Raw genomic sequence first — 27,312 nt, forward strand, 5'->3', positions numbered from 1 at the left:
CTTAATTGTCAGACCTCATATTCATATATATTATATATTTCTTATATATATATTTATATATATTTTTTCTAAATTATGTATAAACATTAAACAAACCCAGAATGTCGGACATTCTAAAATCTACCAGATTGGTAGCTAGACAACCTTTTGCTACTGCCTCAAAATAAAAAAAAGGTCCTAATATTCAGTGACACAGAGGGCTCTCTGAAGAGATTAGACATGTGACTCATGGATTCTCCTCAGCCATCTCAGCAGAAGCCAAAAACAGAGAGGGAATTATCTAGGAAAGCCCTGTGGAGAAGCATCTTGTCTAATGGACTCAATCCCCATGACATACTGAGAAGACTCGCAAGAATCATTTTTGAGAATATTATACCAGCAGCCAGCTTGTACTGAAAGGGATGAGAGAGGATAAAATGAAAGAAGACTGACAGGCTATCAAAATTCTACTGGCAGGAAACAGGCTGAAAAAAAACTACTTAGGTGCAAATATAACCACCTTTCATGAGAAAGGAAGGATGGCTCTAAGGGTAGTTCTAAACCCCGAGGATGGAGCCTCAGAAATCAGGGCCAAGCGCCACAGAGTACAATTTCCAGGCTGTGAAAGCTAGCAGATTTTTCCCAGTTGGATTCCAAAATTCCTTGGAACCAGTGACTCCTTCCTTCCTTCCATTTTCTCACTTTGGGCATGAAAATATCTGTAATTGTTAACATATGCCTGTTCCATCATTGTGTTTTGAGGGCAGGTAACTTGCTTCCTAGTTTCACAGGTCTTCAGATGGAGAGGAATTTTGAAATCAGGATGGATCACATGAGTTTCACCCATACTTGATGTAAATGATTTAGACAATGAGACTTCCAGATGGTATTTAGATGCCATTTTGGACTTGGAGTTGATGCTATAAAACTTTGTAGATCAGAGTAAGGAACTTTTATTTTATTCCAGGCATGATGGGAATCCACAACAGAATTGCAACCAGCAAAGAGACATCACCATCTAAAATGAGCATTGGTAAGTACTGTGAGGAGATAAGAGCAGAAGCAGGGAAACCAGTTAGAAAACTATTACAGCAGTACAGGCAAGAGAAGATAGGACCCAAACTGCAATGTAAACAGCAGGAAGGAAAAAAGAGGATACATTGAAACATACTTTGTAGGTAGAGCTGACAAAATTTGCTAATAAATTAAATGTGGAAGATAAAGAGAACGAAAGTAATATAGGACTTGAGCAACTGAGTATACTGTTCTATTTACCAGCTGAGATGGTGAAAACTGAGGAAGCTATAGGCTCATGCGAAGAAATAAAGACTTGCATTTTAGTCATGCCAAGTTGTTATTTTCACAGATATCCAGACAGAAATATCAAGTAGTTTGAATTAAGAGCAGAGCGTTCAAAGACAGCTCAAAGCTGGATTTATCAATTGGGTGGCATTTAAAACAACAGAACTAGATAAAATCAAACAGGGGGGAAAGATGGAAAAATAAAGCAAACCCAAGACCAACCTCTGGTACATTACAGTATTCAGAGGTCTGGCAGAGGAGTGAAGCCAGCAAAGGAAGACGAAGAAGGAAGTTTTAGTGAGATAGGTAATAACTATAAAATTATTTAAAACATTTTTATTAATTCCAGATTAATATATTATAGAAGATTAAAAATGGTTCCATAAAGGGAAAAAACTGTATAAATGTGTGCCTCTCTGTACCATTTTAGATAAGAAGCACAAATCAACAGTGATTATAGCATGAAAATCACAATCCTAAATTTGAGATTTCAGGGAACTGATTTCAATTTTCTCCTTTGTGGTACCAGAGAAAAAGTACATAGATAAACTACACTTTACTAAAGAAAAGAGATTGTTTTTAAATGAACAGCAATTACAAGCAGTGACATAGATAAACTAGTCTGACCACGTCAAATTCACCTAAAAAGGATAACATTATTTTTTTTGACACTGAAGAAGCTGAGGCTTTTCAGACCTATTGAAGACTTACTGAAAATATGCTGCCATTTCTATGGCGTGTCAATCATACTCGTGTACCACATATACTGACACCGTCTCAAACCTCCTTAGGATAAAATAAGGGGAGTGCAGCTAGTTGGTCAGACTCAGGAGGGTCAAGTCAGTTTTCAAGAAAGATGCAAGAAAAAGAACGTTCCCCAAGTTAAAGAGAAAAAAGTACTCAATTTACGAGGATTTCTTCCCCGTCCTCCCCAGGTGTATCTTTTCCTTTCTTCACACCATTTCATAGATTTGTGATTCCTTATGAGTGTGGGGACTCCCAAGTTTCTCCTGATTCTTCCAAATAAGGAGAAGACCTGATTCCTTTCTCCCACCTAATAACTGCATTACCTTTCCTGGGACCACCTTGTTGAACCACCCGGATGTCAGGTGGCTCCTTCTAAGGAAGCATAGACAGTTGTTGGTGTCAAAAGATGTTGTGGTCTTTGGACACGTTCCCGATTTGAATTTCAACCAACTCCTCACATCTCTCTGATAGGGGACAGTAATAGAACAGAAGTCAATGGGAGATCAGCATGCACTCAGATTCCAGATTCTGAAAGGGAACAAAAATCAAACCCTCCATTCTTTGCCTCTTCACCACGTCTAATAACCAATATGCTAGAAACCAGGCATTATCAGCCCATCAAAACGAAATACATAGTAACAACTCTCAATAACTACATAAGAAGCAATATGCACTTTACGGATGCTTAAATCTATAACACAAATAATAAATATTAATGTTCATTAAATTTTATACTTTATAAGTCCAAATTATCTGCCATATTACTAAAATTTATCATACACTGTTAAGTGTTCATTTTGTATTTAAACATCCACACAGAGCATTGACTTACCTTTTCTAATACAGATAAGTTCATGTACTCCACAGGTTCTTTCTCCACCTGTAAAAAAAAAAAAAAAAAGAAAAGAAAAATTTTGTTAAAGGTTAAAAACAAAAAAATAACCTGAGTTTGACTGTTACAAAGAACACTTTTAAATCAGCTTCTAGAAATTACCTCAAGAAAAAAGTTTCCTAATTCTTCTCTTTAAACTTAACTAGTATATGAATATGGTAACCTGATATTCAGAATTTTCCTGAAGCCATAAATTAAGATCTTATAAAGTTTTGGAGTGAAGAAGCTTTGTTCAAGTATTTATTTTAAATGGCAAGCTTCTCAAGAGCAGAAAGCATATCATCATTTCCTAAGCACCTCTTCACATCAACTAGAAGGGAGCACTGCAAGGGTGGCCCCACTTTTGTATCTGAGCCTTAACATATACAGATAAGTCATTATGGAAGGGTCAACTCTCTTATAAAATAAAAACACTAGTTATAATTTATCACATACTCATACACCCATATTGCATAAAATGAAATGTGATCCTTTCCCCATTCTCTAGCAACCCACTATTATAAGTCTAAAATAAGACACATTTTATAGATAATATGATAAATAAATTTAACCAAAAAGTTATTTTATCATAATTATCAAAAATTACTTTATAATAAGAGTAATATTATTTATTAGTTACTACAAAGATACTTCCTTCACCCTGAAACATAGTGCCACTACTTTAAATGAATGCAAGCTGAATAAAATTTTGTATTGTTCTACATATTCATGACCTTATAATTCTACTGTAAATTGTTTAAACTTTGAATAATAAAAATATTAAATAATTTAATCATCTTGATTATAAAGCTCCTTATGAACAGTTGAGTTATAAGAAATAGAAATATCTTACAGCAATGAGAAATAAAAAGCATGATATTCACTAAAAAAAGGAAAAAAGTAGGTCATCCCGGAAGCAAGCTAAAAAACTAGAAAACAGTACTTCTATCACTAAAGTAGGTTAGATCTACATTCTAACTTGGTTGTAACAGTGCCATTGTGTCTTTATTATCAACATTACAGACTAATCACAGGTTACCCGGGATACAAATTTGGCAAGAAGCACCTAACTTAGCTATGATTATAAAATAATTACTATGCAGCAAACCTCAGTGTGTAAATACAGTGAGACCTTATTAACTATAAAATTACCAATGAGCAACCATTCATCTTGGTGAAGGGCTAGAATGAACTATACCTATATACCACATACCTTTAAAATGGAGAAGACACAAATGACTGGAAGGAGAATATTTACCGAATTATAAGACGAAACTATTTTCAAGAAATGTAGATGAATCATGTAATAACAATAACACAACAATAATGTGTATTGATGCTATCACTAACATCTGCATACACTTAGAAGCATTTCTCACAGTTATTAAGGCCTGTTCTCTAGCAGGACCACTTGTAGCTTAGTTTGAGTTATGCATTTAATTCATGTAACAAGACTGCAGTTTTTAAAGCCTGTAATTAAAACTAGATTTCCCCCCACATTTAACATAAATTGGTTAGGTTTCACTGCATACATCTAATCTTAAACATAACGGCATAGTCTTTACAAGGCTTAGTATTAACAGTAACAATAACAATTATTATATTCTAAGATTTTTTTCAACACTGCAGAATAACAATGAAAGCTAATTCCCATTTTCAAAAGTATTCAGTTTATCAAATGAAAGAACCGCATAAATAAGAAGCCCAATTAAATAATTACTGTTTTAATTTACAGCCAATTTGATACTTGTCAAATTTGCCAAAGTACGCATAAAAATCACATAACTAGAAAAAGCAGTAAGACAGTGCTCTACTGTTCTTTATATTTGCTCTGAAAATTCCAAATAAGTGAGATTTCACTGATGTACATGTGGCACTCAAGAGCAATCACTATTATCACTGAAATGGAAAAGAATAGTAAAGGTAAATAAATGCCAGACAACGAAGTAAAATTTGTGGGGGGAACCCTTACTTTTAAAAGTACAAAAAACCCCATAAAAAGTTAAATAAACTTCGTTATAGTATCAAACACTGAAATCAATATTCCTTTTATCCCCAATCCTACCTAAGACCAAGAAGAATAGAAGGAAAAATATATGCATTCTATATGTTAAACGTGTATGTTTTAATGTATATGTTTGGGAGTCAAAAGACTTAAATACTTTTTCAGTCAGCGATACAGTGAACTTTGTACAAATGCTTTTTTTAAATCTCTAAATCTGAAAAGTTTCCAAGAAAAATATTTCCTATTAATGTTGCCAACTTCCCCCAACCAACTTAACCCATTTAGACTAGTCAATAATTTCTGGACATTTTTTAGTTTTGTTCCTAATTAAGACTTTCAAGGAATAATAACCATACTTAGTTCTTAATTGAAAAACACAGCGTTTTGGAAAGATCATGGTTTTCTTCAATTTTAGAGTCATGTTACTTAATCTTTGGAGTAAGAATAAATAAAAATAACTAAGTCATTTGTAAAGTCGTAATAATAACCACCCCAGGATAGAAAATAGTTTTCATCCTATATACCAATTCTGTAAAAGTAGCTGCTAGAGTGGGGTGGAGAGCAATGTTGAGAAGGCTTCTGAAACCAAGTCCAAAACAGGTAGGAAAAAACATACTTTAACAAAGCAGATGTCTGCTCCAGTCAAGACAGGGAGACGTAGTGTCGTCCATTTGCTATCCCACATCTGAAATGATGGACAGATGAAGCCTGGCCCATGGTGAGCACCCAAAATATGTGAATGTCATTTGTATTCCTCACCAAGTAGAACACAAAATTCAATGAAAATTTACATTTATACCCTGGAAACAGAGAAGACTCCATATGTTTAGTTCTCTTCCACAGCATCATGTATCATTTTATTTCAAACATTCTTCCATGTAAATATTGCAAAATAAATGTTAATCTTTTCATATTTCTTAATTTGTCCTCTTTTTAGATGTTTTCTTAAGAAAATCTTTCAGGTTTCCAACTGTCTGGGAGTTATCTGCCCAAATTAGAATTCCTCTATTTTTTTTGTTGTTGTTGTTACTCTGCAATTACTGTAGAGTTAAAATAGTCTGAATTAGTTTTTTCTATATTTACTTTTACAAACTCATTTTCCACGTAGCATTCTTATCCAATAACCTAAATTCTGAGGCACATACCACCAATCCAGCATCACATAGAATAACCAACTATATTTCTTTTCAGAACAATATCTTAGAGCACTTTATAATTTGCAAAGCATACTAAATGCTCTCTTTGATGCTTAAGTACCTCTTTTAATCCATTTACATTCCTATTAATTTATTTAATGATTTTTTTCTAAGAGGTGTAAGTTTCATCAGATAAAATTAGTTCACAAATGTAATCAATTTTTCCCACTTTTGAGCCACTTTTAATTCAGTATTTTAATTAATTATGTTTTTGACTGTTGGAAGTTCATTAATACCATAAAACCTTGAATAAACAGAGGGTGCCAAAAAAATGTATACACATTTTAAGAAAAGAAAACTGTCTTAAAATTGTAATACTCAATATATACCAATAACAAATGATGAATACAAGTCACGTTTGACTTCTCCAATTACAAGAGGTGCTCAAAGTGGTTACCATCAGCATCTAGACACTTCTGATTATGGCAAACTACTGCTGGAGAAACGCTGACCAAAGTGTCCACTTGTATACATTTTTTTGGCACCCCCAGTATATGCTCACAAAAAGGTGTTCTACTTAATTTTCTAGAGAACTGAGAACACGTTTTTGCCTTTATTACTGCACCAGAACATTTTTTAAAGCTACTAATATATATTACTGCATTAGTAAGTTTACAATACTGAAGATAATTTAATATTTCATTAAAATCCTCTACTTGATGACTCACAATATTATTGTAAATATTAATTCTAATACAGCCCTCAAAGTGTGAAAATAAGAAACTGTTTTGAATATACATATGGATCCTAGAAGTTTGTTTTTAAATAAATTCCTAGTATCAGCTTGCTGTTTTTATCACTATTTTCTCCTTCCAAAATATGGTACGTCAAGGGTTCCAACTGGTCAGGTTTCAATTAAGATTTTACTACATGTACATACAATATATGCATATAGCCAGCAGCCAGCTTGAGCAGCCGGCAGCCCGCGAGAGCTGCCATGAGCAGCTGTGAGTGGCCAGCCGACCTACGACCTGAGCCGTGGTGAGTGCAAGGCTCATAATCCCAGCAGTAGGGGGTGTGTCCTTCACAACAAGACTGAGAAATAACGGCTTGAACCGGAGTGGGGGGGAAGCGAAAAAAAGGGGGGGGGGAATATATGCATAAAATCATTTCAGTCAAAATCTTGTAATGCTTTATTTATAGTAGTTTGTCCAATCTTACGTTACCCTATATAGGCATTTTCATGTTAGGTATTAACTGGCTAGGATTTGCGGGGGAAAGAATGAAGTCAGTTGTATGGAAAACAAATCCATGAAGACAACCTACTATACTACTATACATATGCTATGTAGAAACATTGTAATCGTTACAAAGAAAGCAATAATGAAAATAGTATTACTCAACAAATTGTATAAATAAATTAATATGTGGCTCTCTTTGGTTTCCACACTGGCATACACTGTTGCATGCTAATACTACCTAAAACAACAAAAATATAAAATACAACTGTTTCTCCAGTGTTCCCTACTTTTTTCTAATTTTGTTTAGTGAATTAGAAAAAGAACCTTAAATGAACTGTAAATTACTCAAAAGTACTTGCAGAGGTCTCTGAACAAATCTACCTCATATCCACGTCTTAAATCTATGTGAAATATTAGAAATTTTATTCCTGCTCAAAGTCAAAGTACCCCTCGTAGAAACATCACTGATTAAACTGAACTGTAAATCCTTCAAAAATAAACTGTTCAATAAATGTCCTCACTCTGCCACAGGATGTGGATAGGTGTGACGCTCTAATTATATTATCCCGTTACCTTGTAATGATCTCTCTCTAACAAAAACACAGAAAGCAGAAAAGGAGTGTGACAGTCGCCCTCAAGACCAATAATGTAACATGTTTGTATTGGGATTTTAATTTAATATTTCAAATGGCTTTTGGAAGTCCAAATTCTGACCTAGAAATCTTAGAATCACAGCAAGTCTTCAAGAGCATCTCAGAATTATACTGATGATTTTAAAAATGTAATATATGTGCAAGTGTGTGGTTAACGATAGGATGCATTATGAATGAAAAGTGTATACACACAGAGAGATTCTCTAATTACTCTTCTTCTACCGTTTTTAAAAAAAACACTACCCAGAGAGATTAAGTAGTTAAAATATAGCAAATTAACAATAAAGGTGAATAATTTTACTTCAGCAAAATGTTTTGCAAGGAGTCTTTTGATAGCCTTATGAAAGAGAGAAAAATGTGGACTAGATAAAAGAAGAGCAGAAGCTAGATCATTAAAGACCAGCTTTATCCTGAGGTTTTAAATAAGTTAGATTTGCATTTTACAAAGATAACCAACAATAGTTTAGAAAATGGATTGCAAGCAACCTTAAGATTGGCACTAAGAAGACGACCTAGAAAATGAGTAAAACTCCCTAAATAAGGGAATGAACTAAACATTATAATTTGAGGTGTAGACTTGGCAAAACTTAGTGATCAACAACATGTGGAGAGATTAATTATAAGACAGAGTTGATTTCCAGATTTCTAACTCAGATGTCTGGTTATTGAAAAATGCCACTCAGATGGTAAATTTGCATGGAGTGGGGAGTACGGAGGCTGGATTTGGTGGCTGTGATGACAACTTTACTTTAGGACATTCTGAATGTTTTAAGCAAAACATTTTTGATTACTATGGGGCACCCAAGATATCTAGCTACTATCTGGAAATATAAACTCGGAAAATTCTGTGTACTTTTATTAATAGTGGACTTTTAATTTATTGTTCCAGAAAGCAGAACTAGGAAAAGTAGATAGATAGAAGTTACTGAATGGCAGATTTTTGGTCAAACCACCTCTGGTAAGTGAAAGCAACTCATGTAAGTAATGTACAGAATTCCATTATAACAATTCAAAACCCATCTGTTGTGTACATACCACATTCAGATGTGGTACAAAATCTAAGGAGTATAAAAACAAGTAAGACATTATCCCCTAGTAATTTACAGTCACACTGGGGAGACAAATTTATAAACAAGTTATTACAAAATTATTCAATGTGTGCAATTACAGTAGTATGTACAGAAAATGAAAATAGGGTTGAGAATGGAAACACAAGGAACATTAAGTTAGGAAGAAGAAGACTGAGAAGTAATCAAGAGAGGAGAAAACTTCAAAAAACAGGAAATAGTCAACAATGTCAGACTGACAGAAGTGAACATTGGAAGGGTTAATATGCTTGATAACAATTACAGGTCTTGACAGGCTACGCTAGACCAATGATTCCCAACCTGGTATCACTAAACCTTTAGGGTAAAAATAAGGCTCTTTAAACTACTCTTATTATTTCAAAATGTTTTCTAAAAACGGTACCTTTCCCTAAGAGAGGACAAACTTCTTCACCTCTGACTAGAATTACATTAGCTCAGTATTGTAACACCATCCTAGTTGTCTGAAGTACGGATTAGCGGTTACCTGCCTGATTGGTAAAAGACAATGAATACTTACTTGGTATTGTGAAACAAGGGCTTTACCCAGAGGAGGAAATTAAAAGTAACCCTTAGTACTTAAAAGTCTAAACTCTTGGGCTAAAATGTTGGGCCAGAGCTAATAAGAGTATGCTTAACAGATATAAATAATCTGTTTTACAATTCACAACAATGATTGGCTGTGTAAAGGACTGAAGACACATGTCTTGAAAGTAGTCCAGGTGAAAGAGACTCTTTCTGTGGTTTCAGTTGATTACAACTTCATCCTGAGCCAACATAAAGTTCCAAGAGGGCTATTCTAATATTAAGCTACAACAGGATTATGCACAAGTCAGGGAGTGATCTAAGTTTTAATGTATGCTATTCAACAATACATCTGGAATGGAATACCATGTTCCAAACTTTAAAACATACATCCACAGGCCATCCGGAGGAGGAACTAGCTATTCTGTCTTGAAAAGAAAACACTCAAGAGTTGTCTTCAAATGGTAGAAGGGATGTCACGTACACTGAGAATAGTGGATTTGTAGTTTATTGCTCCAGAAAGCAGAACTAAGGTGAGCAGAGAGAGAGCAGTTACTTAATGGCAGATTCTGGGTCAAACACAAAGACTTTATGAACTATAAGGGTTATAGTTCCACACTGACATACACTGTTCAATGTTCACGGGCATATGAGTTCAATGAACTCATCATCACTGAATGTTTTTATACAAAAGAAAGAAGATCTCTCTCTTGGTGTTCACAGTATAACGTAACTGCATGTTTAAAATTACGTCTGCCGGAGAGCTGCCGGTTAGCTCAGTTGGTTAGAGCACGGTGCTCTTAACAAGGTTCGATCCCCACATGGGCCACTGTGAGCTGCGCCCTCCACAACTAGATTGAAACAACTACTTGACTTGGAGCTGATGGGTCCTGGAAAAACACACAAAATAAATAAAAGTTAAAAAAATAATTACATCTGCTTCACTAGAACATGTGCTCCTTGAGGGCAGGAATGCGGTCTCATTCATCCCCACAGTGCCTAGCACAGAACACTCAGTACAACTAGAGCTCAACAAGTCTATTGAATGAACAGGTGAATAAGGAAATTGGGTGTTTTAAGAACTACTTCATAGGGGAGAATGTTGAATGAGATGTCCCTTCGGGCCCCTAAAATTTTAAGATGTCCCTAATACAAAGCTTATTTTACTTCCTAACACAGCATAAAGTATATGTTTTAATACGGAAAAGGCTGCAGTACAAATGCCTAAGTATGAAATTATTTACAAGAATACCTCAAACACAAAAGAATCTCTAGAATATGAGAATTTAAAAAATCTTGTTCTTTAAACATACAAACAGTAGCACACAGAGCAAAATGCCATCAGTTGATATGAAAACAGAATCAATTACATTTAACTGCCGAGGAAAGAAGGGAAGGACTGAGAAAAAGAAGGAAAAATGCAAAATATTTTAAGAAATTACAAGTTATAGGATCATATCTGGATGTTATTTGGCTAATTCCTCCTCACCTTCTGCATAAACCTTTTTACCTTTTATCACATAAAAAACTCCACCCCAGTTTGGTTGTGGAAATAAAGTATAAAACGTAAATCAGTGGATTTAGTTTCTCGATTTTTAACCTCTGCTAAAAAGTCGAGTAAGGAAAAGAGGTTGAAATTATTGCTCTGAATAACAGGAATATCAGGTTACAGGTAGCTCTTATTCCCTGGTGTTCTCCATCATTTTAGCTAACGTAGGTATTTAAAACTGTCTGAATGTCCAATCAACCTCTTAAACAAATAAGATAAATGTAAACACACAGCTAAAGCAATTTTAGAGTCCACAGGATCTGACAAAAAGGAGCCCCCAAGATGCAGACTACCAGTGATTGGTCACCTAGATGGAAAGTGCTATGAAAAGTTTTAAAGGATCACACATAAAATTTAGGCTAATAACGATATAGCTATAGGTCCTTTGCACATTTGTACAGCTGAATACACACACACACACACACACACACAAGCGGGGCAATTCTACAAACTACTTGCACTGTCTCAGTTCATCTAAAAGATAGCAGTTGGAAGGTGCTGCAGTCTAGACATGTGATATTAATTTTCACAATATCCTCCTTAAAAACAAAGCAAAATAAAGACACTTCATTCCAGTTGCATGTTTTTGAAACAAGAAAAAAATACACTTTAGTGCCAACCACCTTATCTAGGAACTTAATTTATTAAACTACTTTTTAAAATACGAGTACTTAATGGACTGAATATAAACAGGATTATAAGAGTATTTTTTATAAAGATGTATTTACTTCTCTTTCGTAGAGAAAAAGCAGTTTTTGAGTGTTGGAAGATAAAAAACACTTGAGGAGGAAATTAATCTCACCCCAAATTTCCTGGTCCCCTAAAACATCAAACAGAAGGGGAATGGACGGGAGCGCAGCCCAACATCAGCTCCAGAGTAGGGAGTAAGGAGGGTTAGGAACGGGACAGCACAACTGGACTCCCAGTTTGGCAGGAAGGCGGGATTGCGGGAGGATGGTTTGCGGAGGTGAGGTCAATGGAAAGCGGTACACGCCGCGGTCCCTGGCTCCCCCAGCACGTCCCGCGGGGTCTACGAGACCGCAGCGGAGCCCCACTCCGCGCCTCCGGGAGGAAGCAGAGGCCCCGACACTGGACCTGCCCGCCGGGCCACCGGGCCAGGCCGATGGAGCCGCGGCGCCGCACCGCCCAGTCCCCTCCCGAGACGCTGTCGGGACCCCTGCGCGTCCCCAGTCCGCTCCCCGCCCTCAGGAGAGCGCCGCCGCGGGCCTCCGGGGCGCCCCCGAGTCCCAGCTCCCGGGGCGCCCCCATCCTCCCTCACCGCGGTCGGCCTCCACTTACCTTCAATCGCCATGATGTGCTCGCCATGGACCGCACCAAATGGACAGCGGGGGCGGCGGGCTGGCGAGAGAGCAGAGGACGCGCCGAGGCCGCCCACGGGAGAGGCGGGGCCGGCCCCGCAATCGCCGGGTTGCGCGGCGTGGAAGGAGCCGCGGGCGAGGCGCGCTGGGGTGGGGCGGAGGAGGGGCTCCGAGCTCCGCGGCGCGGAAGAAATGGAACCTTCCGGGGCCGCCGCTGCTGCCGCCGGCACGTGATGCACCCCGCCCCCACCTGCCGCCCCCACAGAGCCTCGCGCGGTGATTCAAAACAGGTGCCCAGACCCGAGAGCACCTGCACCTGCTCCCGAGACCCGCCGCAGGCGCACTGAGCATGTGCGGGCGGCACGACCCTCTCCGCCCCGAGCTTCCCGGGGCCCAGGGACCCGGGCGGAGGCGTCCGCTACGGAAGGATGTGGTCAGGACCATGGACAGGTCTCGTCGGTTAAAAACTGGGCTCAAGGATTCCCACCCAGTGACTTCCTCAGATTCTGTAATCTGGAAACCTGTTCTGCTTTTGTTTTGCTTTGCCAGAATCAGCCACATACTCGCCTTAGGCTCCGCTGTGGGGTGGAGAGACAGCTAGTTGGCAAACAGCAAACGGAGAGAGGCATCCTGAGGACAGAGCCTGCTCTCCTTTTCCTTCTCTCTCTACCTCCCTCCTCTCTCTCTCTCTCTCTCTCTCTCTCTCTCTCTCTCTCTCTCTCTCTCTCTCTCTCCCTCCTTCTTTCCCCTCTCTCCTTCTCTGTCACACACACTCACAGAGGCACACGCACACTTCACCCCTTAGTCGTGATCCTGATAAAGCTTGTCACCACCCTGAGCTCAGAAAAATGAGTTGGCATTTGTCTACACATTATAAACACGCATTTGAGGCAACACAAGAGTAGGAATCAGACAAACGTTTGACAAATGGGCCTGGAAGCATGCCACATGCCTTTAAAAAAAAAAAAATTCACAAACCTATGAGCATTATGAATAGTCATAAACCAACCCTGAACACAGCAACAATTGGCCCCTTAATTTTTACCTGAGCTACTTCAACCACTCAACAGCATTTGGTACTCTGAGCACCTAGCCAATCAATGGCATAAGCAACGGAAGAAAAAGGAGTTAGTGATTCTTCCTTATGAAGAAAATGCTAACTCCTAGTGCAGAATAGCTACATTGGGGAGTAACACAAAAGAAAATATTTTGCACTTACATAAGCGAAGTTGGACTGTAAATCTAGAGCAGGAACTGTCTTCAGTGTTTTTATATAATCTCTCCCTCAGGAATGGTTTATGTTCAATAGACATTCATTCTTTACCATTTTCTTTAGTTCAGTGAATATTTATTGACCCGGACACAGTGCTAACAGCTGGCTACAAGCAAGAGTTGTTTTTGAAGGATCAAATGAAATACCGTTCTACTCAGAAAATATTTATTAAAATATCTGTATTTTAGGAAGGTGTGTGTGTGTGTGTGTGTGTGTGTGTGTGTGTGTGTGTTCACCACAGATATCTATGTGATTCAGGCAAAATACGTATAGTGTCAAAGATATTTCCTCCAGGCAACCTTCCTTAAAACTTGAACTCCAAGGCGTTGGTTTAAACTGGAAACCACAGTTCTGGATTGTGGTTTCTGGCTGGCTCTGAATAATCCAATTGTTCAACCTTTTGTAAGAATTTTGTATTGAAAGCCAGAAAGACTTAATTATTTCATCACCAATTATGTAAGTTGCTATATATATGCCCAAGTTATGTGAGCTTCCATAACCCAGGTTATTACCACAGTTTGCTCAGAAAATGAGCGTGTGTGTGTGTGTGTGTGTGTGTGTGGTGAATTTGAGCTTCAAACTTGTCAAAACTGGGAATTTAGGCCAAGGCTATTCAATACTGATGACATTTCCCCCCAGATTAGAATGCAAAATTCTCCCTGCCAACAACAACAACAAAACTGTGCTGTACAAATACTAGTTGGAAAATTTCTATGTGACTAGTGTTAGACAATGTCATATGGCTTACCTTAACTTTGCAATATTTCATATAGCTTCTGAGTTTGCTTCATAGCCACTTGGAGGTAAGATTTAGCTTATTTTTAAAATATGCTATGGGTGATACTTTCAATTTGGGGGAGTGTCAATTATTTATCATTTAAAAGTTTTACATTTTATTAATTATACATCTTACTTATGACACAATTTTTTTTCTAACTTTGGTCTTATACCTCTAAGTTATCTTTAGTATGAGATCTGACAATTATGTTCACAAACTCATCCTAGGAAAAGTGCTACATGTGTCGTTGCTGAATATCACTACGGTCACCTTCCAAGTACTTCCCTTGGGAAGCTAAGCACTGATGACAGTGCCTACTCCACCCTTCAAAGCAATTTTGGAACTCTTTCTGGAATGGCCATCAAGCTGTCATCGTATTACCCTTGATGTCCTGAATGTCATCAAAATGTCTTCCTTTCAATATTTCCTTTATCTTCGCGTAAAGAAAGAAGTCATTGGGGGTCAGATCATGTGAGTAGGGAGGATGTTCCAATACAATTATTTGTTTACTGGCTAAAATGTCCCTCACAGACAGTGCCGTGTGAGCTGGTACATTGTTGTGATGCAAGAGCCATGAATTGTTGGCGAAAAGTTCAGGTTGTTTTCATCTTTTTCATGCAGCCATTTCAGCACTTCCAAATAGTAAACTTGGTTAACTGTCCAGTTGGTACAAATTCATAATGAATAATCCCTCTGATATCAAAAAAGTTTAGCAATATCATTGCAACAAGTTTGCGAACTTAATTTTTCAACCTCGTATACACCTTTATGCACCAGGGGATGTTCAAGAACGGCTTTGATTTTAGTTTTTTATTAATGAATTATTTGCAAAACAGTTTCCTAACTTGCCCACCATGTGTTATGGAGATAGTTAGGGGCTGAAATGGGGAAATAGAAATAAAAGAAGTCAAAGTAATTCCCTCTCCTGAGACTAGGAAATGAAAATGTGTTTTTGGTATTTTAAGTTTCAACTCAATATTTTATAGAAGTGTGATTTTAAATAATAGTTTGATTTTCAGAGAGGCCACAAAGTTTAATTACCCAGTGGTGTAGCTAAAACATCAGTGGAAAAAGAAAGCACTGAAGGTGAATCATGTGGGAAGACCAAGTCAAAGGGAAAGTGAAAAGTAATCTTACCTGCACTAGTTAAGTAGTTTTCATGTGCTAATCAAAAAAAAAAACCCCTCCATCATTAATAGCGATACTATCTTGATGGAATAGTATGTTTCAAGTTATAAAAGTTCCCTATGTACTTTTTTCTTTTTATTAATTTTTATTAAATTTATTGGGGTGACATTGGTTAGTAAAATTATATAGGTTTCAAGTATACATTTCTATAATGCGAGTCATATATCATCTATGTATTGCATTTTTCGTTCATTATCCAGAGTCAGTTCTCCTCCCATCACCATATATTTGACCCCCTTTACCCTTGTCTACCAACCCCCCCTTCTCCCTTACCCTCTGGTAACCACTAAACTGTTGTCTGTGTCTATGAAGTTTTTTTTGTTTGTTTGCCTTGTTCATTTGCTGCTTTCAGTTTTATATCCCATATATGAGAGAACCAACATACTTTTAAGAAACAAATGATTTTTGAAGTTGGAACCTTCCTTTATTTAAGCTATTCAATTGAAAAAAGATCAAAATCACTAAAAGAATTTAAAAAATACTTTCTAGCAATATATAGTTGCATACATAAAAACAAAGACTTAACAAGTACCTGTACCAAAACTTACACTTTGGAAAATTCAGTAGGTGTTAGATTATGTTATTGAGTCTTTGAGTACAAGAGACAGTTTTAAACTTTGTTAGCAGTTACAATTATCTGAGAAGACGTAGCTGGATGTAAAGATCTAATGAAAAAAATCTATTTAGAACCATTAATAATGCATTTCTTTCATGAATCATAATGTCATGTAAACAGTTATAATATTAGTTTTTTGTTCTGGTAAGTTAGAGCAACTCAAACTAGCTTAAGGAAAATGGAAAGTTAATTATAAAGATATAAGTATAGAAATAAAGCTAGGCCTCAGTATCAGCTAAACTTGGGAACCTGAATGCTGTTACTATGCTTTCTACCTCATCGCTACTTCTTTGACCCCTGAAAAATTCAGCTCACAGATTTTACCAACTTTCTGGACCCCAAGTCTATAAATTCCAAAAAAAGGTGGGTTGTCATTGGCTCTACTTAAATAAGGTATCCTACCCCAGACCAATCAGAAGGCCAGGTACTAAAATTGGTCCAGCCCCAGTCAGATGCATACCTCTGACAAAACCTCTGTGGCCATAATGGCGGGGCTATGGAAGAATACAGCAGCCCCCTGGGACCTGTATGGATAAACTGGGAAGAGGGAAAAAGAGTTCCCAAAAGGGGATTTTTGGACAGAGAAAAGCCAAGTGATGACAAGGGCACTCTACCTCAGCACATTTCCCCAAGGTTCCCTTAGAACAGAGCTGTTCAGAAGAACTGTCTGTGATAATGAAAACTTTCTATATTTGTGCCTTGTCATACAGTGGCCACTGATCGTATGTACTGTATCAGACAGCACAGTCTTAGAGCAATAGAAATGGCATGGAGGTGTTCAGGAAGGAACTGTCAAAGATTATTTAATAGGTTCTTAGTGGGATACACTGTAATGTTTCTAGTGGGAGGAGAACAGTAGTAATTTCCCATGTGTGGATATTCTATCTGATGACCTGGTACAGTAAGAAATGGATCCATCATGTTGTGTGAGGGTAATTAAAGATTGAAATAGGAAGAGAATAAACATAATCAGAATAATTCTTATTTCTCTTCCATTTTCTTCAGCAATTCTTTTCCTCAAGACTCGTCACTTCCCCCACTATACATAGCACAGTAATAGCTAAGAGAAAAACTAAACATGGTGCATTCTAGAGTTGTTTTCATTCATTTAGCTCAAGTGGTAGTTAGCCTTCTTGCCACCTAAAGCTTTAGAGATTGCATGAGCTCTAACAAAGAAAAGAAAAAAGAGAGCAAGTAGCACAGACATTAATGTTGTACCTTACACTTCCTTTCCGTTGTATTTCCTGAGCCTTTCATGGAAGCGGAATGGCCCTTCACTTGTCTTCCTTTTCCTCTCTACATATGAGGTGCTCCTGTATAGTCTCTGCTATAACTTCTCATTGATCAATGAAGTTATTTCTATTAGCTGAAAGCTTAGAGCAGTACACTGTGGTTTGTTGACCCAATTACAACACAGCATAATACTGGCCTGTCAGTGTGAAGGAGTGAACAGAATTTCCAAACATACAGACCAATTTAACTCAAAAATGTTCAACAAGTACATACTTCGTAGGATACAAACTACAGTAGCTAACCATTGTTATTCAAAAGAAAAGTACATTGTTTTGTTCTAGTAGGAGTACTTGATTATATTTAAAACCCTTTTCACAGCTGGATGGTCCCATGATAATGGCAAGGGACAGTTATGCAATAATTTTCACTTAAAGGTCAAAAAATATGCCACAAACCTTTTAAATCACATAATATATCACACATCGATAAACCAGCTACATATCATGTACAACGCAGGAGGCAACTTGTAGAAAGCCTCAAGAATGTACATATATAGGAAGGAAACTGAATTCTACACGTAAGAAAATACACTGATGATCTTAGTTAGATGAGAAAAATCATTTTCTGCAAAAAAGTCATTCAAATCTCCTTAGTTTATATAATTGCTTACATTCATCAAATACAAGCATGTCAAACATAATTCTTTGTATAAAAGTAGATACTCAATAAATTTTTGTTAAATGAATAAATAATAGGTTTATATAAAATCATATAATAGGTTTATATAAAATCATTTTATAAAATCGTAATAGGTTTAGGTTCATGGATCCTTTATATTAGTAGTTCTTTTTATTTTCTCGCCACAAGTTTATTCAACACCTAATAATTGCTGCTGCTTTACTGAGGTGGTTGGCCACGTCCACAGCCAAATCCATCTCCCAGCTGGTACTCGATTGTTGACCCAGCCCCAGCCTCTGCTTTCTTGTTGGCACCAGAATTCACAGTGCTCTGTCTGTAGGTGTCTCTGTCAGCTTCCCCTCGTGTGAGTGTTGCAGGTCGCTTGCCCTCCAGACATCTGGGCCTTGGCCTGTCCGTCTCAGGCCCGCTGTGGCGCAACGTGGCAGGCACAATTGCCGGGAAGGAGTAGGGCAGTAAGGGGATAGGCAGTGGAGATAATCACAAACATACTGGATACCCTCATTGGTAAGGCGCCAGTAGAAATGTTTCCAGGCATAGGGTAGCCGGTTAACTCAGTTGGTTAGAGCGCGACGCTCTTAACAACAAGGTCGCCGGTTCGATCCCCACATGGGCCACTGGGAGCTGCGCCCTCCACAACTAGATTGAAATAACTACCTGACTTGGAGCTAATGGGTCCTGGAAAAACACACTTAAAATAAATAAAAGTTTTTTTTTTTTTAAAAATGTCTCCCGGCCAACTGTTCCTTTCCACAGCCTCTGATTTGAGAGACTGCAAGGCTTTCATGACAGACGTGAAGATCAGGCACAGTCTTGTCTGCCAGCTCAGGGTGTGTAGGCCTGTGAGGATCCTCTTGGCCACCATCACTCCCCCTTACAAAGGAGCTCATAAATGGCAATCCAGTTCTTCTTGGGCACTCACATCTCTACGACTCCTGCGTCTGGGTCCAGAGCTGGAAAAGCTATGTCAGTAGTCCTTAAATTTGATGTGTTCATCTACACAACACTGAGATAAAATGCCATTGATGATGCCATTGATGATTGTGATAAAGAGAAACATAAAAGAATTATTTAAGACATTTAAAGAATTCTTTATCTAGAACCATACCTCTCAACCATATTTCTCATTATCATCTTCCCAATTATTTTTCCTAATATAGAATTTCTCTTTGCTTAACTATATACTGTTATGAATAAAAGGGAAACATTTCCATAGAGTTTAGTATAGTATGATATGCCATGCTTTGACATACAAAAAAAAAATTGTGTTTTTACTTTAAGGTAAAGCAATTTATTAAAGAAATTATGGAACGTCTTTTGAGGATTCAGAAAGATGGGCCACAACAAACAATTATAGGATGATGATTTATTTAAGAGCACAATTTCTTAGTTTTACATGATATGCTAAGGTTTGGAAGTAAAGACTCTAAACATAATATATGTTTCTATTACTATACTATCTACCTCATCTGGTAAAGTTTTTATTTCATGAAAATGCTCATTGAATTTTAAAAAATCAGCTTAGAAAAATACTTGTTAGTAACTTCTTAAGCAATCCAATTTCTCTCCTAAACCAATATGCACAGATATTTTGCTTAACTTTCAATAGAGAAGATGATATAAAAATAATAGATATGCTATTAGGATTGTTGCTAGTTCTACCATTTTCTGTCTACTGCATCTCATTGTTATCAATTTACATGGGAAAAATATGTACTTCCAGATGCTAAGCCTTTTTTCCCTCTTCCCTCAGACTCCTTCCCCAACCAAATTATACTTGGTTGAATTTATTCCTATAGCACTAAATATTCATCAAATTTAACTTCAGAGGTAGAATTTGTACTTAGGATAAAATCAGAGAACTATAGAGAAATTGAAAATCTGCCTAGGAAGCATTAAGGCTCTTAGTGTTGGCACCCCAAAATAAAGCCCTCCATATTTTGATATACTAGCTACCTATATTATTTAACCTGGCTCTTTATTTTAAAATATGATTAAAGAGGCAAGGATCTCTAGACATTTTAAAAGGACAAAAGTAAACAACTGGATAAATGATCCCACGGGAAACTCAGTGAGTTCCAAAAAGATATTACAAGCCATTAAGCAAAGGCTATTTAAAAGAAAAAAGAGAGAGAGAAATACAAGAACAAGGAAGACTTAATGAAATTTTAAAATATGGTTGTTATGAAAAGGGATGGAAATGACATCAGGATGTTGGAAAACAGTTTGGCAGTTTTATAAAAAGTTAAACACACACCTACCATATGATCTAGTTATACCTCTGCTAGGTATTTTTCCAAGAGAAAAGAAAGCATTTGTCCATGAATATTCACAGCTGTTTTATTTGCCAAAAACTGAAACAACCGAAATGGTCATCAATAGGTGAATGGATAAGCAAACTGTGGTATATCTATACAATGCAATAATACTTAGCAATTAAAAAGAATGAGCTATTGATACACACAACATCATGGATGAATCTCAAAGTAATTATGCTAAGTGAAAAAAGTCAGAGAGAAAGAAGAATACATACTATATGGTTCCATTTATATAAAAGTCTAAAATATGCAAATTACATCATCTATAGTGATGGAAATCAAATGAGTGGTTACCTGGGGGGAAAGGGGAAAGATGATCTAAGGAAGGGCAGGAGGGAGAGATTATAAAAGGGCAGAAGAAAGCTTTTGGTGGTGATATGTTCCTTTTCTTGATTGTGGTGGTGGTTTCATGAGTGTATACATGTGTCAAAACTTATCACATCATACACTTTAAATATGAAAAAATAATTATGTCAATTACATTTCAATTATAATTATATGTAAGTTATGTCTCAATAAAACTGTTTGGACAAAAAAATAAGAACAGAATATGAAGGAAATAAAAAGAAGAGCTAGAAGAGAAAAAAGGAAAATGAATGGCGAATATGAGAAGAAATTAAAATTCATAGATCAATCTTGGAAGTCTAGTGTTTAGGTGATAAGAGTTCCAGAGGGAAAGAACAGAGAATATGGAGCACAGATGGTTAAAGAAACAACGGAAAAATATTTCCCAGATCTAAAGAAAGCCCCTGGACTTCAAATGGAAGGAGACCTCTGAAAGCAAAGTAAGATGAATGAATAAAAACCCACATCTAGGGCGGCCAGATGGCTCACTTGATTGGAGCGCCAGCTCTGGGCAGCAGGGTTGCTGGTTTGATTCCCACATGGGCCAGTGGCCTGCGCCCTGGGCAACTAGATTGAAGACAACACCTTGAGCTGAGCTGCCGCTGAGCTGCCGCTGAGCTGCCGCTGAGCTGCCAAGGGGCAGCCGGATGTCTCAGTTGGTTGGAGCGTGAACTCTGAACAACAGGGTTGCTGGTTCAACTCCCACAGGGGATGGTGGGCTGCGCTCCCCCACAACTAGATTGAAAACAGTGACTGGACTTGGATCTGAGCTGTGTCCTCCACAACTAAGGTTGAAGGACAACAACTTGATGGGTCCTGAGAAAAACACACTGTTCCCCAATAAAGTCCTGGAAATATGCACTGGTTCCCCTTCCCCAATAAAATTTTTTTAAAAACACCCACATCTAGATACATCCCATCAAGATTCAAAATGTCAAGAAGAATAGTGAAAATTCTTACAAGTTCCAGAGATGGAAAAAAGTAAAATCAAAACAAAGATGTCAATTCCAAAAATAATGAGAATCAAATCGGCACCAGAAATCTCAACAACAAACTGGATGTTAGAAGAGAATGGAGCAATGCCCACGAAACACTGAAGAAAACATGACGAGACTCGAATTCCACGTAAATCAAACTCAGTCAAGAATGAGGACAAAATTCAGTTATTTAAAGTATATAATTTAATATAATGTATACAATTTAATCTAATTTAGTAATAATAGTATATAATTTAATAAAATATATAATTTTTAAACAAAAAAAATTCAAAAATATCTACTCTCGTGCACATTTGATTTTTTTAAATTTGACTTGATGATATAGCCCAACAAAATGAGAACAGAATCCAAGGACGAGGGCGATATGGATCCAAGAAATAGTGAATCTAACCAATGACTACAATGAAAAGAAATCATAGATGACAGCTGGGCAGCAGGCCTAGAAAGCAACACATTCAAATTAGAAAAGAAAGTCTGAAGAACCTGTTCAGGAAAAAGAAAAAAAGTCTTTCCATTCAACAACAAAGTTGCAAGATGTTACTGTTGTCATGGAAAAGGAATATATTTCTTCTCTCAGTAGAAAAAAGAAAGGCAATGGAATACTGCAGAGTGGGAAAGCCATCTGGTCCACATATGAAGCAAATTAAATATGGCATGATTTTGAGTAGTTGTCAGAGTTTAAGGCAATAAAATCCATTTGACCTTGACACTGGAATAGTCTCTTTGGCGCAGCACTGATTTAGCATATAGTACTACATTTTCCAGTTTAAGATTCCAATCATACAACTTGGATCACAGTAAATAATATTTACTTAATCATAATATTATAAATACCACTTACGTGTTCTAAAGTGTTAGAAAAAGTATATAAATGTTATCAATCCTGATGACATCAAAGTAAGGACATAGCCATCAGAGGCTAAGAAATGAAGCAAAGGGATGAGAGAGAAAGAATAGTTTAGGAATGGTAATTTCTCTCATCTTACCTAATGAAGACTTAGAAGTCACTTTTAAAAGATTGATGGAATATAAATAGAAGTTTTATATATTTTAATTGATATAAATGAATAGAAGAATATATACATACATTCTTCTATTTTATAAGTATATATATTCTTCATCTATATCTATCTATCTATCTATCTATCTATCTATCTATCTATCTATCTATCTGTCATCTATCTACTATCTATCTATTTGGAGAAGTCAAAAGGAGAAGAGGTGGGAAATAGAATGTATGAGCCAAATTCCTCTTCCTTCATAACCTGGAGTCAATAGGTATTGTCTAAACTTATAAATCAAAAAATATAATTCTAAGTATATTCTTTAGAAGTATGGTGATAATTGCAAGAACAAAACAGAAACATGAAGAAGGAGCTTACCTCTTGGAAATATGTGAGGTATATAGAAAATCTCAATTGGAAAGTGAGTGTTTTTGTTTTATGCCATTCTATACCTGAGTATGTTTTATTTTTATGAAAAACAAAAACATTAAGTTAAGTGGCTCCCACTTCCACTGCCCTCAGAACAAAATCCATACTTACAAAGTTCTTAACGATCTAGTTCCAATGACCTTTTCAAGCTTGTCTCCCAAAGTTCATACACCTGATCACCTTTTTCCTGCATGTGCCCTGCTTTCACTACTTCGTGCATGTCTTTTGCACATGAATATCTTTCTGTCTTGAGATAGAAGATAGGGATCTTCTTTGCCAGGGAAATTTCTATTCATCTTCTAAGAATAAAATCAGCAAGAAATCATAAAAGAAGAAACTTAAATCCGACATTAAAATTTAAAACTTCTGTATGGAAGAAAGACACTGTAAACAAAGTTTAAAGATGAATACAAATTGGAAAAAGAAATATTTGCAGCATATATGACAATGGGTTGAAAGGCAGTAGAGGAAGTGGTTAGAGCATGGACTCCAGAGCCAAAATGCCCGCCTAAAAACTGGCTCTACCACTTAACAGCTGCAAGATCTTGGGCAAGTTATTTAACTTGCAAGTGCCTCAGTTTCTTCATCTATAAAATGAGAATAATAATTGTACCAACTTTACAGAATGTTTTTCAGGAATAAATTAGTACATGTAAAGCATTTAGAGCAGCACCTGGAATATGCTAAGTGGCATATAAGTTTTAGATATTATTATATTGTTGAGAATTTTAAGGAACATTTAAAATCAATAAGAAAACAATATGTTAGCATTCACTAGAAAAGGGTTTGTAGCTATGAAGAGTCAATTCACAAAAGAAGTACTAATGGGGGGCCGGCCCGGTGGCTCAGGTGGTTAGAGCTCCGTGCTCCTAACTCCGAAGGCTGCCGGTTCGATTCCCACATGGGCCAGTGGGCTCCCAACCACAAGGTTGCCAGTTCGGTTCCTCGAGTCCCGCAAGGGATAGTGGGCAGCGCCCCCTGCAACTAAGATTGAACACGGCACCTTGAGCTGAGCTTCCGCTGAGCTCCCAGATGTCTCAGTTGGTTGGAGCGCGTCCTCTCAACCACAAGGTTGCCGGTTTCGACTCCTTCAAGGGATGGTGGGCTGCGCCCCCTGCAACTAGAAAACGGCAACTGGACCTGGAGCTGAGCTGCGCCCTCCACAACTAAGACTGAAAGGACAACAACTTGAAGCTGAACAGCACCCTCCACAACTAAGATTGAAAGGACAACTTGAGGTGGAAAAAAGTCCTGGAAGTACACACTATTCCCCAATAAAAAAAAAAAAAAGAAGTACTAATGGGCTATATAATATGTATGTGAAATTGCTCTTTTACCATTTATAAAAGCAATGGGAGTTAAAACAAATGAGACCTCTTTTAAATGTCAGATTGGCAGATGTTTAAATGATTGGTAGTGCTTAGTTTTGGCAAAAATACAGGAAAGGAGCATGTGGGGGTATGGAAGGGGAGTGGCAGGGAAAAACTGGTATAACATTTCTGGAGACCAATCTGGCAATATTAATGAAAATTAAAGATACATAGTATATTTTTGAACCAGCCATTCTAGTTTTATGAATTTTTCCGAAATAAATAAATTGGCAAGACTATCTCTTTTTGTTTAGAACACCAAACAATTAAAAATAACCTAAATGTCCATCAATAAGAATCAGTTACATAAATTAGGATTCATCCCTATAGTAGAATGTCATGCATTTATCCAAAATGGGTAAGTAGAGCCACATTGACATACAAAGACATTTATGATATATTAGGATTTCTTTTTGTTAAATCTAGCATTTGGAGGGCTTACTCTCCACCAGGCAATTTAATTGCAACATTTCATTTAATTCTCATCACAACTCTGTAAGTTCTATCATGTCATTAGATCAGTATTACAAATAAAGAAACGAAAGTTCATAACCATCTGGTGACTTACCAAGCTCACAATGCAAACCCAGGCCCACTAACGCTGAAGCCCATGTTCTTGACGTCAATGCCACAGTTCATATGCTCTGAGCCTATTTATTACATATGAGAAACACATGTTGCGATTTCATGTATCAACTTGACTAGACCACGGGGTGCACAGATATTTGGTCAAATATCATTCTGGGTGTGTCTGTGTGGGTGTTTCTGGATGAAATTAACATTTGAATTGCTGGACTGAGTAAAGCAGATTGTCCACCCCGATCATATGTAGTTGCAAATTTTTAAGTCTTTTGTAATCTAAGGAATAAAATAAGGCATCCCATTGTGATTTGTTGCATCCCTGTCATAATGAGGGAGGCTAACCATCTCTCCAGCTTTTCTTCACAATTTGTCTTTATTTTTCCCTTAAATCTTAACAACCTCTACCATTTTTCATTTTTAAAAGCATTTTAAAATAGTGTTGCTATTGATTTATGTCAGCTTTCAGTATAGTAAGGAAATTAGTCCTAATCTAAATTACATGTAGTGAATATTTTACCCAGTTCGTCATTCCTCTTTCACCTTTGTATGTGATTTTTTTTTTCTAACAATATTTTTTTAATTTTTATGTGAGTAAATGTGTATATAGTATATACTTGGAGGGTTTTATAGACCTGATAATTTAAAATTCTAATTTACATAATTTATTTTCTTTAGAAGTGGATATGCTTGGGCTTAAATATATCATCAAAATTCATTATGTCTCTGTTTTAGGAAGTATTTCGTTGTTTCCTTGTCTTCGACTTTTGCTATACGCATTTAACTTTCACTTTTTACTTTTTTAATAATTTGGTAAGTTTATACCACTTTTTTTGGTTATTTGGGTTGCTACCGTACTGTCTTAAAAAAATACTTATAGCTCTTTTACAATTATTTATCTATTTACAAAATGAAGCACCATCAATAGACTCTGTTTTGAAAATTAGTTCACTTAAGCTTCTATCTCCCTCTTGCCCCATTCCTCAGTTCTAAAATTGCTGTTAAGCTCAGTGGTTTTTTTCCTATCTCATTAAATTACTATTTTACTATTATATGACATCTATTTCAAGGTTAAACATGTACATTCTTTCCTATAACCATCATGCCTACATTTAAAGTTCTTTAATAATAATTACTGATCTTTTTATGTTACAGCTTCCTCATTTCTAACACATTATTTCAGGGCCTGGCATCTTTATAATTAAGTTCAGAGAATCAGTTGTTAATATATACAAATTTGCTGAGCTTCCTGGAAACTGGCTTTTGCCAACCAAATTCACAAAATCAAAATACTGTTCTAAGAAAAGAAAAAAAAATATCAACCATACAAGATATTCTTGTGCCACAATTTTCATTTTCTTCCATAGCTAAATCTACATATGTAAGCCTGAATTTTACTTGATGAGCTTCAACTCAATCCACTAAAAGTATTTTAGTGAATTTAGTGGCTGAGAATCTACTGTATATGCAGATGCCATATTTGTTGGCTTCATCTGCTCAGCTGAAGACCTGAATAGAACAAAAAGGCTGAGGAAGAGGGAATTCCTCTTGCCTGACAGCCTTGAGCTGGGGTATCAGTCTTTTCTTGCCTTTGTCTCTTGGTTCTCTTTCTTTGGAGAATCTTGATTAACACATACGACATACAACATTTTTAAGGCACAGGAGTGTTGGATGGATATATACCGAACTGTTAACAGTTATTTCCTCTGGGGCGCATAAGCATGGAATAGACTTCCATTTTCATTTTAGCAATCTGTGGTCTTTGAATTTTTCACAACTAACAAGGATAGCACTTAAAATTAAAAGCCTATAATTATATTTTGAAAATAAATTTTCCAATTGCTCCTCCCCTTTCTGGGATGCCTTCCAACCCTTTTCCAATCCAAATCAGAGGTAAGAACTCTCCTGATATTTTGCATTTACATATATAATAAAATTTAGAGTTTCTCCTCATAATTGCAAGGGCCCTAGACTGAATCCTAAATGAGCGCACACACAGAGACTTTGTTTCATTCCTCTTCCTGGTCCCCTTTCTCCGAGAAGGCTAAAATGGGGAGTTCCTCAAATAGCTTT

At 36.8% G+C, this 27,312-nt stretch overlaps 1 protein-coding gene and 1 pseudogene across 2 annotated transcripts in view; both read right to left on the minus strand.

The window, feature by feature from the left end:
* SYT14 (synaptotagmin 14) overlaps positions 1–12,973 on the minus strand; it is a 183,697-nt gene extending 170,724 nt beyond the window's left edge. Inside the window, exons 1-2 of one of the 2 annotated variants that reach the window (XM_019714488.3) lie at positions 12,393–12,973; positions 2,861–2,908 (exon numbers count right to left, since the gene is read on the minus strand). In XM_019714488.3, coding sequence (XP_019570047.3) covers positions 2,861–2,908; positions 12,393–12,405 — 61 coding nt within the window. In that variant the 5' untranslated portion in view covers positions 12,406–12,973. The remainder of the gene's footprint in view (positions 1–2,860; positions 2,909–12,392) is intronic. The other variant, XM_019714489.3, reaches the window with a different exon arrangement.
* A 2,960-nt stretch (positions 12,974–15,933) lies between these two features.
* On the minus strand, positions 15,934–19,120 carry LOC148756632 (small ribosomal subunit protein eS10-like; annotated as a pseudogene).
* Between the last annotated feature and the right edge of the window lie 8,192 nt (positions 19,121–27,312).

The sequence above is a fragment of the Rhinolophus sinicus genome, chromosome 11 (genome assembly GCF_057876585.1).
Source record: "Rhinolophus sinicus isolate RSI-liver-muscle chromosome 11, RSI-T2T, whole genome shotgun sequence".
In the NCBI taxonomy this organism is placed as follows: Eukaryota; Metazoa; Chordata; class Mammalia; order Chiroptera; family Rhinolophidae; genus Rhinolophus; species Rhinolophus sinicus.